Source organism: Tyto alba, unplaced genomic scaffold (genome assembly GCF_018691265.1).
Source record: "Tyto alba isolate M040663 unplaced genomic scaffold, T.alba_DEE_v4.0 Super-Scaffold_10, whole genome shotgun sequence".
Taxonomy (NCBI): Eukaryota; Metazoa; Chordata; class Aves; order Strigiformes; family Tytonidae; genus Tyto; species Tyto alba.
In genome coordinates, this window is record NW_024881262.1 from 2,050,985 (window position 1) to 2,067,395 (window position 16,411).

Sequence of the window (16,411 nt, forward strand, 5' to 3'; positions counted from 1 at the left end):
TCTGCCCGTGGACAGGGGGAAGGGGAAAGATTTATGGCATTTCTGAGTTCCCGTGGGAGTTTCCTAGCAGGCCCCTGGGAAACTGCTGAGCCCTGCACAGATGAACCTCACCCTTACGGCAGGAGTTCTGTCTTGCCTGGCAAGCCAGCAGAAGCACCACCATCATCATCGTCCCTGAGCATTAGGTGATCTTTTAGATATGCTGAGCCCAGGCCCTTGAATGCCTTAGAGAACAAAACCTTGAACCCTTCTGCACTCAGCTCCCAGGGGTTTGGGCTTTTGCTTGGATATTTCCTCCCCGGATCACACCCCGCTAGCCGGCTGTCCGGGCTCTCTTGCCCTTCGTGCCCATTCCTAACCGCTCAGCTGCTGAAGCTGCCCCTGTGCTCTGCAGTCCTTTCTCACTTCAGCCTCGTATCCGTGACAGTTTTCCTGGCACCCTTCCCAAGTTCTCTTGCTGCCAACTCAGTCTCAGTACGAGCTTCTTGTATTCCCTTTCAAATCCTTTTCTATCGTGGCAAATAAACCCAGTCCTCTACACAGACACTCTTGATACTATCCATGACATCTCTTCACTTCTGGCACTCAGCTGCCGCTTAATCATACAGATTCCTTCTCTGATTCACCTCATGTGCTCTTGCGGCCAAAAAGCTTGACTTTGATTTGGCAATGTCACAACTGGAGCGCTGGGATCTCCTCCCTCGTGATCCAATTCCTGCCTCGCGTGCCCCACGGTTGTTAGCATGCTCCTGTTCCACTCTGCTCTCCAAAGCAGCTTCACGCCACCGTGTCTGGTACCATCGCCTCACCTCTGCCTTTCTGCGCAAACCACCGGTACCCTGCTTCTTTACGCTTTCCCTGATTTTATCAATTTCATGCTGCTTTGGACTATTTCCATCCTACTGCTGTCCCAGAACAACAGCCCTGACCTTGACTCCCAGGTAGCCCTCACCTTCAGATCCCTCCTCTAAACATCCTTCCACAGAGGCTGCTCATCCACCACGGTCTCGTCCTTGTGACATTTCCAAAGAGAGCGGGGCAGAGCAAACCAAACCAATCTAGCAAGCAATACAGCTCGAAAACGGGGAACTAACACGATGTGCACGCAGCACCAGAAATAACCTCGCTGCCATTCGCCGTGCAAGCCCTGTCCTTCCCTTGACCCCCTCCCTCTGCACATCTCCTGCCATCTCTCCTCGTGTCAGCCTCTGCTGCGAGCCCCAGCACAGGGACCCCTCCTGCTCCTCCCCAAAGCCCCCGCGCACCTACGGGGCCGCAGGGCTGAGCGATAAGCGCGCTCCAGCTCTGCTCTGCCCAAGCAAAACAACTGGAACCGCCAGCAGCTTCCCAGAGGAGCTGTTTACAGACAACGCCGCAAAACCGCTTCCCTGCGCTGCTCTCTGTATTGAACAAATGACACGACAGCCTAAAACAAGAGGGCTGGTATAAAAGTAGGATTTCTTTTTTTACTCGGGAAACGCTGCAGGCGCAGGCACACCTATTCACCCTCACACCCCCGCCGGTCCTGCTTTGTGCGAAGAGGGTGTTTGTGTTTATTAGCCTTTTTCCCTAGCTGCCCACTGGCATGGACTTTGCTCCTCCGGGTTGGGATTTCTAAGCAGCGGGAGGCTTTCCACGTGTGTTTGAGAAGGTACAAAGCCTGCCGGAAAACAATGGAAATAGCTGGCTTATGACTGCTGCGTGTCACGCACTCATTCCTTGCCTGTTCGTTTGTCCTTGGAGCTGCTCACGCCGCCTGGAACCTGATCTGGAGCGGTGCCGGTCGTTCAGGCTGGCACGCACGCCAGCCTGTCGCCGTGCCACGGGGGCGAGATGCGGCCGGACTCTGGCCTGGCCTCCCTGCCCCCGGGGCCCGCAGTCCCGAGCCACCCCTCAAGCGCAGACCGGGGTGCGGGGGCCACGGCGGTGTGGGGATTTGGGGAGGGGGCACAGTCGCTTCAGAGCGGAGCGTGGCCGGAGCAGCCCCCCTTCCCCGGGGCTGTGCTTCCCCCAGGGCCTCTGCCAGCATCTCTTCACCTCCAGGACAGGCTCTTCTCACCCCCCAGGACTGGATCTCCTCGGTCATAGAATCATAAAATGGTTTGGGTTAGAAGGGACCTTAAACATCTAGTTCCAACATCCCTGTTTTTCACATGCTGGCATAAAACCAGAAAGTCCTCCCCAAGACAGGCTCCCATCAGCCCAGTATCCCTCCCAAGGGTCGGGTCTCCTCAGCACCCCCGGGACAGGCTCCCCTCAGTCAAAAAAAATCATTGAATGGTTTGGGGTGGAAGGGACCTTAAAGACATCATCTAGTTCCAATCCCAATGTTTTTCTGGTTTTATGTAAAAAAAAAAAAAGTCCCCCCAAGACAGGCTCCCCTCAGCCCCCTAAGGACAGGATCTCCTCAACATCCCCAGGACAGGTTCCCCTCACTCCCAGAATGGTTTGGGTTGAAAGGGATGTTAAAGACCTAGTTCCAACATCCCTGTTTTTTACATGCTTGCATAAAACAAAACAAAAAAAAAAAAGTCCCCCCAACACAGCCTGCCCTCGGGGCCCCTCACGGACAGGATCTCCTCAGGTTCCCCTCCCTCATAGAATGGTTTGGGTTGGAAGGGACACTGAAGACCCAGTTCCAACATCCCTGTTTTTTACATGCTTCCATAAAACAACAACAAAAAAAAAAAAAGCCCCCCCCAAGGCAGGCTGCCATCAGCCCAGAGTCCCCCTCAGGGGCAGGATCTCCCCAGAACTCCTGGGCTAAGCTCCCCACAGCCACAGAACCATAGAACGGTTTGTGTTGCGAGGGACATTAAAGGTTATCTAGTTGCAACCCCCGTGTTTTTCACATGCTTGCATAAAAAAAAAAACAACAAAAAAAAAAAAAAGTGCCCTTCCAACACAGGCTCCCTCAACCTCGGCTCCCCCCAGTCCAGACTCCTTCCAGCCCCAGCCCCGCTTCCCCTCAGCGGGGGAGGGCGGGAATGGCGCAGTCCCCTCTCCCGCCGCCCTCCCTGCCTTTCCCCCGGCCGCTGCGTGACGGGCCGCCATTCCCCGGCTCCCCTCCCTCCCTCCCTCCCTCCCCTCCCCTCCCCGCCCGGCCCGGCCGCGGCGATCCGCGCTGATCTCATCGCCGCCCGACTCCCTTCCCCGGCACGTCAGGGCGGCCATCGCGTGAGAGGCGCCGGGCGCCCGGCCCGCCGCCATCACGCGGGGGGGGGGGGAAACATATGCCGGCAAGGCGCGGCCAGGCGCCCGCCCAGCCCCGATCAAAGGCGCTGCCTTCCCCCCACCTCCCCGGCTCGCTCTTAATGCCGCTCTTAATTAAATACCTCCACGGGGGGGGGGGGAGGGGGAGCCGCCCTTCACACGCGATCACCCCCCCCCCCCCCCCACGCACACCCCCACACCCCGTCCGGGCGCGGCGTGGCGGTGGGTGCAGCGCGCCGGGAACCCCGCTACTCTGCATTTTATTTATATTTTTTTTTTTAAATCGCTGCCTCTTCATTCTGACCTTTAAGCGTACGCGATGGGCGAGTTAACGTTTGCTTTGCAGGGCGGTGACTTGGGTGACATTCCCGCGCCCCCCCCCCCCCCCCCTTCTTTCCACGCGTGACGCCCCACCCGCACCCCCCCACTCTTTATCCCCGACCGCGCGTTGGATCACGAAGAGGTTAAAGGAGGTTGGAGGGGGGCGGGGGGAGGAAGCTGGGGCATGCGGCTCCGGTTGCTGCCAAACCGGGGATTAACGCTGCAGCGCAACGCGGAGGTCGGCACGCAACGTGGAGCGGGTCACGCCGGCAACACACGCGAGGGCTGGGGGGGGGGGGGGGGTAGGGGGGAGGCAGGGGGGCAGCCACCCGTGGGACCGCGAGGGAGGGCGCCGGGCTTTGCATCCCTCTATCATCGCAACAGCTCCCGCTTATGCAACCTTTTTTTTCCCCCCCCCCCCAATAAAATCCACTATCATCTTCAATAGCGAGCCCCCCCACCCCTTTCCCCACACGCAGCTTACTCCACGATAAAACCCTATTCAGCTGCTCGGCACCGCTCTAAAAAAAACATTACTGATGCTTTGTCCTGCACGGAGCTGCCCCAGAGACTGAACCTTTGCAGCTAAGAGCAAGTCATGCATAAATTCAATCAGGTTAACGAGGCTGGTGGAAGGCCGCCTCATTTTTCACCATGGCCCCTTTCCAGTTTTTAGTGGCTGTCCCTAAATTCTTTGAGGGGTGTATCCTGGTATAAAGCTTGTAGGGACTGCTTTGGGCATGTAGGAATGGCTTTGGGTATACAGAAAACGCTGTGGGCATAGAGGAAATGCTTTGGGCATGTAGGAACTGCTTATATAGGAGTTGCTTTGGGCAGGCTGGAATTGCTTTGGGCAGGCTGGAACTCGGCTTTGGGAGGGGAGCAGCCCTGCTGCACTCACGGCCCCTCATCCACAGCATCACAGGTCTGTCCCAGACTCGGGTGGGGAGAGCCCCACCTGTGGGGTCCCTCACTGGGGACTGTGGGGACAGCTGATGGGATGCGATAAAACCGAGTCTCAGCAGCAACTCGTTTTTTTTTTGGCCCGCGTTGAAGGCACATAAAATAACCAGCGATGAAAAGGAGCAAAGGGTAGAATCTGAAGTGAATTCCGTTGAAACGGGGGTGATACTGAAGGCTCCCGCTCCTCACATCTTTTCCTGATTTGCTTATTTTTATTGCTTCGCCGTCAGCTCGAGTGGATTTCATCGGGAGCTGGCAGCGCAACGCCGGTTCACGGGGAGGTTGAGCACACGGAACTCAGCCGCGCCCGAGGGTCGGTTTTGGGGCGGCGGCTTAAATGAAACAAAGGCTCCGCAGCGACTCACGCCGAATCCCTCCGGCCCTGGCAGTGCAGCTCCTCCATTATATTTAGTTATTAATTTTAAACTGGGCCGGTTCGCCAAGCAGGGCCCTCAGCTCGCCTCCCTCCCCTCCCCCCCCCCCCCCCCCCCGCTGGCGTTGCGCGGGCCCGGGCCACGTGACGCGCCACGCGCAGCGCCGCCCGCCGTTGCCCTGGTTACGGAGGAAGCCGCGGTAAGAAAATGGCCGCCCCGGTTACCTTCCCTCACTCCGCTTCCCTCCGGCTGTCCCGCGGGGGTTCGGCCCCGGTTCTGGGGGGGAGCGGGGGGCTCCGTCCCGCCGTGTCCGGTCCCGTCGCTGCCCCTTTCCCGTGTCCTGCGCTCCGCGACCGCTGCCCGGGCCCTGCCGCTGCCGGCAGCCGCGGCCTGTCCCTGAGCGGGGGGGGCTGCGGGCGTGGGGAGGCCTCTCGGGGCTGGCGTGGGCCGGGGGAAACGCGTGGCCCGGTTGCTGAGGGCAGGTTCTGACCTTCCCTGTCACCTCCGGCAGCTTCCCTGAGTCTGCCGCGGCGTTCCCGGAGGCCATGGAGCGGCACATCCCCGTTCACCCGCTGCCCGAGGAAATTCGAAAGGTACGAAATGGTGGAGGTACAAAACCCAAACCATTTGGAGGCAAAATACTGCAGTAATTTAGGAATACTTCATAGGCCTTTGAACACTGGTACAGGCCTTTGAACACTGATACATTATGTGGTATGTTTTGGTCCTGGTTTTCAGACTGGGTGTGTTCTAAGTTTTGTCATTACATACGAAGTGTAATTACACAGTAATGCTGTAGGAACACTGTAGAGGAACATACTCATTTGGTAGTGGTGTTGTCACTGCTAGGTGAGTTTCAAGTTTTACCCTGTGCAACACGTTTTGTTGCTGTAAGTTTGGAATGACTGCAGCGCCTAATGTGTAATTGTTCCTAAGGCGCGCCAATACAAATAGGAACACAACATTCCTCTCCGCCTTTTCTTGTATCTTCTCCTTGTGTATGAGGCTGTTCTTTTGTTTGGGAAACAAATTATTACCAAAGTAACAGTGGTGCTGTCTATATGGGTTAACTTTTGGGGAGGCTCTTTACAAGTGGTGATGCACACAAGTGGAACACGAGTCACTTTTTGTAACACTATGAAGTTTTTACTTTGGCAATAAAACACACTGCTGTCTTCATTTGGTATGAGTCTAATAATCAACAAGTAATTTAAGTTTTATGTGCTTAGGTTATCACAGCCTGGAGAAATTATCCCTGTAATAGTCCAGGAAACTGTTGAGACAATTTCTGAGCCGTCAATGATGTTTTCTGAGAATTCAAGGCTGGGTAAGATAGCTAAAGGAAGGGACAAGAAATACTTCCATAAAGAAGGAAGAGCCTGGGAAATTTACAGACTCATTAGCAGCTGTTTTGATAGCAGGACAGATACAAGGTATGTTTGTTTATTTAGAAATCAGTTTGCAAACATCAACAGGTGGTTAGCAAAAATCGCAGCAAGTTTCTCAGAAAAACAGTTGTGCCAAACTGTTGGTTGAAGTAGGTGAGGGAATTGTTCTGGATCTAGTAGTGCTCAGTATTTCCATTAATGACTTAAGGCTATGGTTTGGTGGCACTTCAGCTGCTTGTCTTTCCTTTGGATCAGTTCCCAATCTACTTCCTGATCTGTGTGCTACACATCTGCTAGCACGAGGAGGAAGCAGGTGTGAGTGCAGGCACAAACCGGGAACAGAAAGGGGGTGACGTTATTTCTTTCAGTAAGAGGGTTGGTGTTTGCTGTCTTGCATTGAGCTAGGATCTTAGACTACAATAAAGAGTACACTGGTGCCAGTCTGGGAGAGGTTGTGAGCGCTCTGGAAACAGCATTAAACTTTATATTCTTAGTAAGAATAAGGCATGTTTAAAATGAAATTCCGGTGCATCAGTACTAAGTTCATAGTAACTGATTAAGCTTTCTTGTCACTTGTCAAACCTAACACTGAGGTCTACAGTCAGGTCATAAGCAGAATAATATTAACAAAGTGATGTTACAGAGAAAGCAAGTATTAGTATAAGAATTGCACATGAAACTTGAGCCTTTGTTATTCCTCTGCTCAGAGCTGTTAAGGTATCAGTTCTGAGCTGCAGGCTTTAAGAAAAACAATGTGATTGATGGGAATCTGGAAAAATAAAAAAATAATGAAGAGCTTAAAAATCTTGTCCTTCTAGGAAAGGATAATAGAACTGGCTTTACTTCTTCTGGAAAATACCTGAGGGCACAGTGGCAGTATTCACATGTGTAGGAAGATGGTGGTTGTGCTTCATCTCCAGCTGCAAATGAATCTTACCCTTACCTTTCTGGAGTTGCCTTAGTTGAATGTGATGAAACTCTAGATGGAGGGGTGGTTGAGGTGTGGAGCTGTGGGATTCCTCCAGTGGCACTGTGGAGGACAAGTGAGGCAAACTGTTGCTTTGGAGTAAATAATGGGGCAGGCAAACTCTTGAGATATCTTTCAGGTTAGCAGTACACCTTTAACAGAAAGATCTATATGCAGAAGGCACATCAGTACTTCTAGATATGTATGTGAACAGGCTTATGTTCCCGTCCCAGCCTACCCTGTCATCTCAGTGTGAGATGTGTGAGCTCTGTGGCAACGATAGCCCAAGATTTTGGGATCAGTTGAGTGTCGGGGTTTTACATATCCTTTGCTGCTGCTCATCTCTGCTGACTTGCGTTGTAGTTGCAGTATAGTTAGAAGATACAGAGCTTGATTACAATCATTCTCACAATTTCCCGTCCTTGTATTTTTTACCTTTGATGTACACAAGTTGTTATTCCCTTCACATTCGCCTCTTCTTGGATTTTATATCCTCTCTTTTCCAGTCTTTCTTTTAGATTACTCCCAACATATGCAGAACTTGTGCCAGCTGTAGATTTCTCTGCCAAACTGAGCACACGCTCCCAACGTGCAGTTTGCTGGCCAAAGGAACATGTATGTCTGGAGGGAGTACGTTAAGCATTTTGATTTCAGCTGCAGAATGAAGAATATTCACTGTTAAGTGCCGTTTTGAGTTGGCTTATTGGAGTTTGGGTTGTAGTGCTGACAACAGATCCAGCAGATGTCTCAAAAGAAAGGATGTAGACCGGAGCTCTCATCGTTCCTCTCCTTCGTGCTCGTAGCAGATGGAGGAGCTTCACAAGGGGTTTATCAATACTCGGAGCAGTGACAGAGCTGCCTCCAAAATTGCACTCTTCTTGAGGGTGATACTGAGAGGGGAAAAGGGAAGGTTGCATCTCATGTCAACCTGGAACAGCCTATTCCGCAGACTGTTCTACTGCCAAAGCCTGCCCCAGAGGAGAACCTGTTAGAGTAAAGCCATGGATGTTATGGCTGAAGTTGACATAAATTGAGCATTTGCAGTCTGGGTCCAGTAGCTGTTGCCGACTAGGTTTATTAAATTTTAAAGAAAGTTTTCATCTAGAGGGGGAGAGATTTCTTTGTATTTTGCTAATGAAATGGTAGATGTTGAAGGGACTTTGGTTCTTCAGGTTTTGATCAATTTTGCCCTAAGGAGTCAGGTAAGAATTTTATATGGCCCTGTTTCTCTCTCTCTCTCTCATATCTATCTCACATGATATGCATTGCAAGATAAGTGTTCAATAAAAAAAAAAAAATCAACAAGTAAATAAACATCCACATGTCCTTTATTAAAGCTTATAGTATTTTTTTTGTATTTACAGTTACATACTTCTTAGGAACTAATTATTAGTAAAGATCTAAGTCGTGTTTTGTCTATTAAAAATTTTTAAAACCCCCAGAGTTGTGACTCTGCCTGTTAGCGCTTTGGTTACCTCACCGAACACATCTGTCAACGTTCGAAGTCAGCAGGAGTCTGTTTTCCCTGGAAGTTTCCAGGGAAGCTGTGCCACATGGAGCGGTGGTGATGGCGAATGTGGAGAATAGCTGCTGCTGTTTTGTCAGCAGACGCGGGAGAATTGGTAATTTTCTGGGGAGGGAAATACCCCAGGCAGTCAATGGCAAGTCCAAGACATGTGTGACCATTTTTAGGGAAGTTATTATTGGGTTCTTAGCCTTATTTTAGGGACACCTGTACGCTTCTGGGGGGTGATGGTTGCAGATTTGACGTGCCAGATAGCAGGTGTTTTAGCTAAATGAGTAAGTCGGTTGGCTTGCCTGAGTAGAACCCTACATTGTTTTGTAAGTGTACTGTCACAGGGCTGTAGAAAGAACTTTGCAGAGATTGCTGGCTGGTAATGCCTACCTTTTAATGTATTTGTGTGTCTTAAGATTTATGCCATCAAACTCAGTCTGAGAGGTATCATAGACCACTGAATGGTAAAAAAGAAGTTAGTGTTTCCTTTACTCCAATGTTATGGATGTGTATTTTGGGGGAGTTCTCTTTTTGTTGTTTGAGGTCTTTTGGGTTGCCTTTTTTTTTTTTTTCCCCCTCAAGAGAAAAGATTCTTATCATATTGCACCTTGTTAGTTGTCTGTTCCTAGTGGTAGACAGAACTTTTATATGCTTGGGAATTTATTAGAGTTCTGTTTGTTTCAGTATTCTTGTTGTCCATTTAATGTAAATAAATGGGAAGATTCATTTTTGCCTTGAAGATCTTACTGAAGTGGGAAACAAAACAGCAGATACCTACATAAGACAGTAAAATGACACCCTGACTCTGCGAAGTACCAAACAAAAAGTTCTATTTAATTTCATATTTTATTTGGCAAACAAGTAACTTTTGCTTAACATAAGTCATAAAATTAATTGAACACAAGATAGCCTTACAGATGAGTACTTCTCTCACCCTAGGAACTTAAGAAAGCAAGCAGAGCAGGAACTTTGAAGCTGTGTTATACATCAGTACAGAACGTTCTGTGGTATCCAACTCTCCAGAAAACATCACGTACGTTACTAGTAGCAAATGGTTGCTCATAAGGTTTGCCATGAGTGCTATAGATTGAGCACATTATAGTATCTTTATGAGCACATTATGTTATCTTCTAATTTCTCTTGTTGTCTTTGAACCTGGGGTTATTATTTTTTTTAACAGGTTCTTACACAGTTCCAGTTTCATTAATTAACTAAAGAATCTGTCCTGTCTACCAAGACCAGCTTTGTAGAAGTGAACGTAGCTATGTATTTAGTACTTACAGTAGCAATATGGATTTAGAAGCAGCAGCATTTCCATTTGTGCCTTCCAGATGAGCACAGTAGTATCTCTGTGCAGAATGGCAGGAGGCCTTTCCAGAGTCCTGTTGTCACATACTTTATGAATGCTTCTTAAGATGATGTTCATGAGTTGCCCCTAAGCCCACTGAGATTTTCAGTATTTGGCTGTAGAATTTTTAACTTTTAGATTTTGTTATGATGACAAGCTCCTGCTACGTGCGTGTTCTGAGCGGCTGTAATATGCTTGGGAAATGTCAGAAAATATCTGCTTATTTTTGGTATAAGCCCACATGTTACAGCTTAAAGAGATAGAAAGCAGTGACCTCAACAGTGAACTGGTTAGCCATGGATCCACAGTTGATTTGGGAAAACCAGTTCCCAAACAGTAAAGGCAGCCTGTTTTGTTACCACTGTGTATTGCGGTATCAGAGGATTTGTGACAGCAGATCTTCTGAACCTGGGTAATGATCTTCTATTTCTAGTGCAAGAATTCTGGAGTCACTGGTGCTTGCTTCAGGCAGCAAAGGATTTAGATCGCTTGCTATACTCATAAGGCTAGGGCTGTATTCGCTGCGTTCAAGCTTTTCTCACAAGGCTGGCGCTGTATTCACTATATTCAGGCTTTTCTGTACCCTTTCTGCAACTGGCATCCGAGTATGCTGCTAGGAATTGGAGGGATTGCAGCATCCCTTGCATCCCAAGCAGCTGGGTTGTAGCTAGGAGGGGCTTCCTAGCTGTTGCAACTACAGATGCAAGAAGTCAGTACTGTCAGGCAAAGATACGGTTCCCAGTGAGATAAATTATCTTTTGTCTGTGCAGGCATCGCATTCTGTTGCAATGTCCTGCGGTTCAGTTTATAAGAACTCTCCGCTCTGCATTCTCCGGAGAGCTGGAGTGTGCCCTGACACATCCTGAAAGAGCTTGTGAGCACCAGGAAGGTCTGCACGGCCTGTTGGACATGTGTTAGGTATTTGCAGGGCTTGTGTGAGTGTGTGCAGTTACTAACAGTGCAACACGGTCTTTTATGATTCATTAGTCTGCTTTACTCACAGGCAGGAAAAAATTAAAGCTACCTGAAAGCTGAGTATTATTTCCTGTCATGACAAACTGATTATTTCAGGGCATGTTTTGAATGAAACTTTTTGAGAGCAGGACATTCTGTTTTTACTTCAAGCCTATTTCTACACTACTCATATGTATTCAAAGCAAGTGCTGTGATTTTTATTTTGCAATTGCTATTTTATGGAAGTGGAACAAATAGTTATGTATGCGGCATGGCTTAGCATTACAATCTGTATTACTTGCTGAGTAGATGCTGACTGAAAAATTAACTTACAATAAACTTTTATTTTTAGAAGAAGTGAAGTTTCTACTGGGAATCTTAAAAATCCTTCTTTGAATTAAAAAAAAAAAAAATTTCACTCAAAACTTCAGTTCTGCATACACAGCAGAAGACCCCACTTTCTTCCTAGAAAATCAATTGTGTGGTTTGAGCAATGATTTCTTTCTTTCTGTGTAATAGGGATGGGCTAGTTTGTCAGGAGAGGGACAAACAGCATGAGAGAAATTAAAATAGTGTGGGAGAGGAGTAAACCAAAAGGAAAGTAGATTCAAATAATAAGGTAGAATTAAGTAGAGATAGAATAAATCAATCCATATATAGAAATAATTTAAGAGCACCCAGCTGTAGCATCGTGATTTTTTTTTTTTTTTTTTTTTTTTTTCCCTTGAGTTTTATGTCTTGTTCTGCTACAAGTGTAGTTTGGACAAATACAGGGGTTTTTGTTATTTGGCCAGCCCTTGCTAAAGCAGTCTCAGACCTGACGGATAGATTGGGGAGGGAGCAGGAGCTGCTCTTACTGCGTTACGTGTCTGAGGAGCACCGGGTGATGCAAGGAGGATGGTGAGTGCGGCAGTTTCCTTAGGCTGTCCCTTCCATGCGCTGTAAAATTAATGTACAAGCAGTACATCTGTGCTTAGGGCTCTGTGTTTTTATTTCAGCGATGCACAGAAACGTATTCAAAGCTTTTTTTAAAAGAATCTCATTAATTGAGGACTTAAGTTCTGGCTTTTAAGAGTCATGGCTATTTATGAGCTGCTTGTAACAGACTGCTTCTAGCATAAGTGATCCATATACTAGATGTTGTAATACCAAGGCAGCACTAAGTGAGAAAGTAGCTATTTTTTCTTTTAACAAGAATTTAGCTCTTAATTGTGGTAGTTTTTGTGGGCGGAATCTGAAATATCAGAGAAGAATAGCAGTGCACAAGCTGATGCTTCATGTAGTTATTTGGTGAGGTTAAAATGATAGAAATTCCTGTCTTGTCATTCAAAAGGCTAAAAATGGTCCAGACCACCAAAGTAATTTTTTTTCTTTTTTCTTTATAATTTATGCTCTACAGATGCTTACGGTAATGAGTCAGATGTAATTTCAGTGACTATCCATCTTGGCTCTGTTCTCCGCTTGCCCTTGGTAGCTAAAGAAATCAGTGTAACCATGGAATAATATTAGTTCTTCCAAAACTGAATGCAACTCAGAGTTAAAACTACTCCCCCAGATGCTGTAGTGGAACAGCTGCTGGAATATCACAGCTAGAAACGCTACCTTGTGATACGGTTTGTTCTGGACATAGCTCTTGTCCTTTGTAGCAGCTGGTATAATCTGTATCAGAACTGTAGCTCAAAATCTTGAGGATCAAGTATCTTCCCAGTTCAAGCAGTCTGTCCTCAGTGAGTTAGTTTTTCTTTTTAGGTTGTTATTGTGCACACAGTACTGTTGTGCTAACTCAAATATCAGGGATTTTTAGTCTCTGTTACCTTTTCAAGTCCTGTTTGCCCTGAGTTTCCCTGTCCAGGCTGACCAAAACAATGATACTAAAGTTACATTCTGTTTGCTTTTTACTCCTAAAAATTCCTAGATTTTTTTTTTTTCTATTCACTGCTTAGTCTCACTGCTGAGGACACACCCAGTTCCCTTTCTAGTCAGAGCTCTGATAGTTTCCTTTTCTGTTCCTTCCAAACTCTACTTTTCCCCTAATTTTTTTTCCACTTTGCAGTTGAGAAGATGACAACTGTCTTTTGACCAAATGTAAATAGTGGAATATGGAATCTGAAAACATAAGTCATTGTGTATGTAATACACATTCTTAGTGGTTACTCACTGATAATATTATTCCAGAAAAGGTAGCTTTGTAAGCATAACTAATGAAAATTTGTTTCCTACAGTCTTTCATGTAATGGTTGATTAACTTTGGTATCTAAAATATACTGTCCAGTGTAATCTTTTCTCCTGGACAGACCATTTGTGAGGAGCTCTCCTATATGGATTTATCTGATGAGAACTGTGCTCACACTCCATTTTTCTTCAGCAGGGAACTTAGGAAGTCTTTATTGCCTGCCTGGTTGTCTAAAACTTTTAGACACTTAAATATTTCTGCCCTCAGTGTCAGAGTTGATTAAATGACCAAACATTCTGGTTCACGAATTACTGAAGTGTGACTACAGAGAAATACAGAAATAGGCGAAATGATGTTATTTTTCTTGGAAACTTTGCAAAACCCAAAACCGTTTCATTTGTAAGTAGACTTCAAAGCTATAAAATGTTTTCTGGCTCTGACCTTTGAATTGGTATAGCATTAAGATAGCTTTGTCATTATTTTGGCTGAATGAAATCAGCATCTACAGCTTGACAGGATTTCTCTGTACCTGTCTATGTGAAGCTTCAGTAACTTCTGAAAAATGTCCAACCAGCTCAGGAATTTCAGGAGTTATTTTAAGGATCAATGAGGAGAACTTGGGTTGTGATGTTGACAATGCAAGAGAGAGAGGGGGAAGGAAAAAAAAAAACAAAAAAAAAAAAACAAAAAAACCAACCAAAACAAAACCCCAAAAAACAACCAAACAAAAACAACCCCAACAACAACAAAAAATTAAAAAAGAGAAAGTCCTGCTTGTGATTTGACCACTATGGGCATGAGAGAGGAATCTTCGATTTAGGATGAGAATTCAGATTAGTACACCCTTTGCTCTGCCCAGTTCAGGCCTTGCTCTTTGAAGCTCTTCACTTTCAACTGGGTCCTGTTAATTTTCTAGGCATATTGGGCATACGTGTGCTGGATTGAAATTAATTAGCTTGCTTATTGGTGTTAACCTACTGCAGTATGGAATTTAGTTTGGGCTAGCTTGCCTGTTGAGCATTGCTCAACCCAGGCCGAATTCATGGCTGGTGGTAGGAACCTGCTACTTACACTACAGATAGGTATTTTACAGCTAGTTCGGTCTAAATACTGTTGCAGTGTTTGCAGGATAAATGTGCATGTACAGAAGCAAGGTTCTGGTTAAAAGACAGAACTAACTTTCCTGAGTGAATTAATATAAAGCCTTGCAGTTTCCCTGTGATTTTTTTTTGACTATGTAGCAAATACTTTTAAAATCCAACCTGATACAAAGTCCTTGCATGTTTTTACTTCACCTGAGGAATGGATGTGAAGAACAGGACCCCTTTCCCGCTAAGTCCAGATGGATAATATTTATTGTTCTATGACTTAATTTATTTTTGAGTTCAGTAACAGAACTGAATTTGAAAACTAAAAGAGTTTTAGTACTTGGATAAAACATTTTCAGTTCAGGACCCCAATTGTTTATTTTGTTTTCAATCCTAGTACCCAGTGAAATTTCTCTGTTTATTTGAAAGACAGCCGTGATGGTGCTGCAAGAGAGCACAATGTTCTTTTGGGGATAAGAGCCCCCCTCCTGTGCTGCTTATAACAGCTCATTTTGTCCTTTTTCAATATAGTAATTTTAGTGCTTTGGAACTTTATGGTAGTTATCCTGAATAACAGTTTCATATTTCCAAGCACAGTCTGCAGCTGCCAGGAAAAATAAACTTGCATTTTCAGCTCATTCAGAGCAACTGTAACTAGGGGTATTTTAAACTGGGGGCAAAACTAAGAGATTGGAAAATAGAGCTTGGGCTGGTAATTCCAGGGCATCCTGAAATACCGTTTTTATCAAGCTATACTTAAAGTGCTAAAGATTATTGAATCATGGCATAATGAGCCTTTAGTTTATAATTTTTGAAAGCTGTTTTCTTTCATCTAAGTATGCTTACTTTCCACTTATCCCAGTATCTCAAAACGTCTTTTTAATATTTTTCTGTAAAACAAGGGATTCCTACATTCTTTGGCTTAAGGTGTTTTCAGTTCTCCAGCTTTCTGAATTTCATAAGTCATTGTGTTAAAATCCTTACACCAGTTGATAATTGCAAGAAGGTTAAAGTGTGTTTTAAGCTCTCAATATACAGACACACAACTGTTCTTCCAGCTGCCACCCGTTTTCCATCTTCCACGCCTGCAAGCTTACCGATACCTTTTTATAGTTGTTGCTTTGAGGTTGTCTCTTTATCTGTACTAGGAGTGTCCTCTGGCCTGCCTTAATTCTAACCATCTCCTCTGAAATGCATTTATGCTGTGACCTAAGAACAGGGTAAAACCCGTCATGTTCAGGGATCGGTGTGGCTCGACAGATGCTTACATGTCCCCTACTGAAGTGTCAGACCTTCTTGGGTTGGTCTGGAAGATTTATTTCCTTGAGTTCAGTTCTGCATCACTTGTAAACTGAGCATTTTTTTTTCTGGAAGTGACAATGATTAAAAGACCTGGGAATAACTGATATACTGAGTAGTAAGTATGTATCAAAGTCAGAGCACATCTATCTGTTCATATTTATGAAGCCTTGCTTACTGCAAAGCTTAATAATTTAATCACTTACAAAAGTACGTTTCTCAATTTAAGAAATGGCCTTTCATTTAGGTATGTATAACGTACTCGGTATTTTTTTTGATTAGTGATGAATACTTCATACTTAGTAAATGGGTTAACATTTTCCACAACATTCAAGTGCCATGGACACTACATCATAATAACAATTAGTCCCTTACTCATCTGAATTATTTTTGTAAAGATTGCTGGATTACATCATTCTATTCACTTTCCACTTTTCATCTTGACTACTTCAATTGGATACGAGTTCTCAGAAAACCACAGTAAATAACATTTTTCTGGCTCGTCAACCACAAACTCATTAAGGAGGTAACTTTGTAAACCACAGCATTTTATTTTAAATTAATACATCAGACATAATTCAGAGGTACTTCAATTTAGAATTCCAGCGGGAGTTCCCACATAGTAAATTGCATAGTTGATGTATCTTGTGAAGTTTCCAGTAAGAAAAGCACTGCTATAACTTGATTTCATTTTGCTAATGTAGAATTTTGTCTTTATTATTTGTTAAATCAATAACATCGTCTGATCATAAATGCTCCAGAGTAGTAAATGGTATGAACTATTCAGATTTATTATTATTATTATTT

At 45.5% G+C, this 16,411-nt stretch overlaps 1 protein-coding gene across 4 annotated transcripts in view; it reads left to right on the forward strand.

Annotated features, from left to right (window-relative positions):
• Positions 1 to 3,701: 3,701 nt before the first annotated feature.
• Positions 3,702 to 16,411, forward strand: part of LEKR1 (leucine, glutamate and lysine rich 1) — a 63,881-nt gene continuing 51,171 nt past the window's right edge. For 2 of the 4 annotated variants that reach the window (XM_042796481.1, XM_042796487.1), the window contains exons 1-2: positions 3,977 to 5,070; positions 5,383 to 5,464. In XM_042796481.1, coding sequence (XP_042652415.1) covers positions 5,417 to 5,464 — 48 coding nt within the window. In that variant the 5' untranslated portion in view covers positions 3,977 to 5,070; positions 5,383 to 5,416. The other 2 variants (XM_042796478.1, XM_042796470.1) reach the window with 2 other exon arrangements.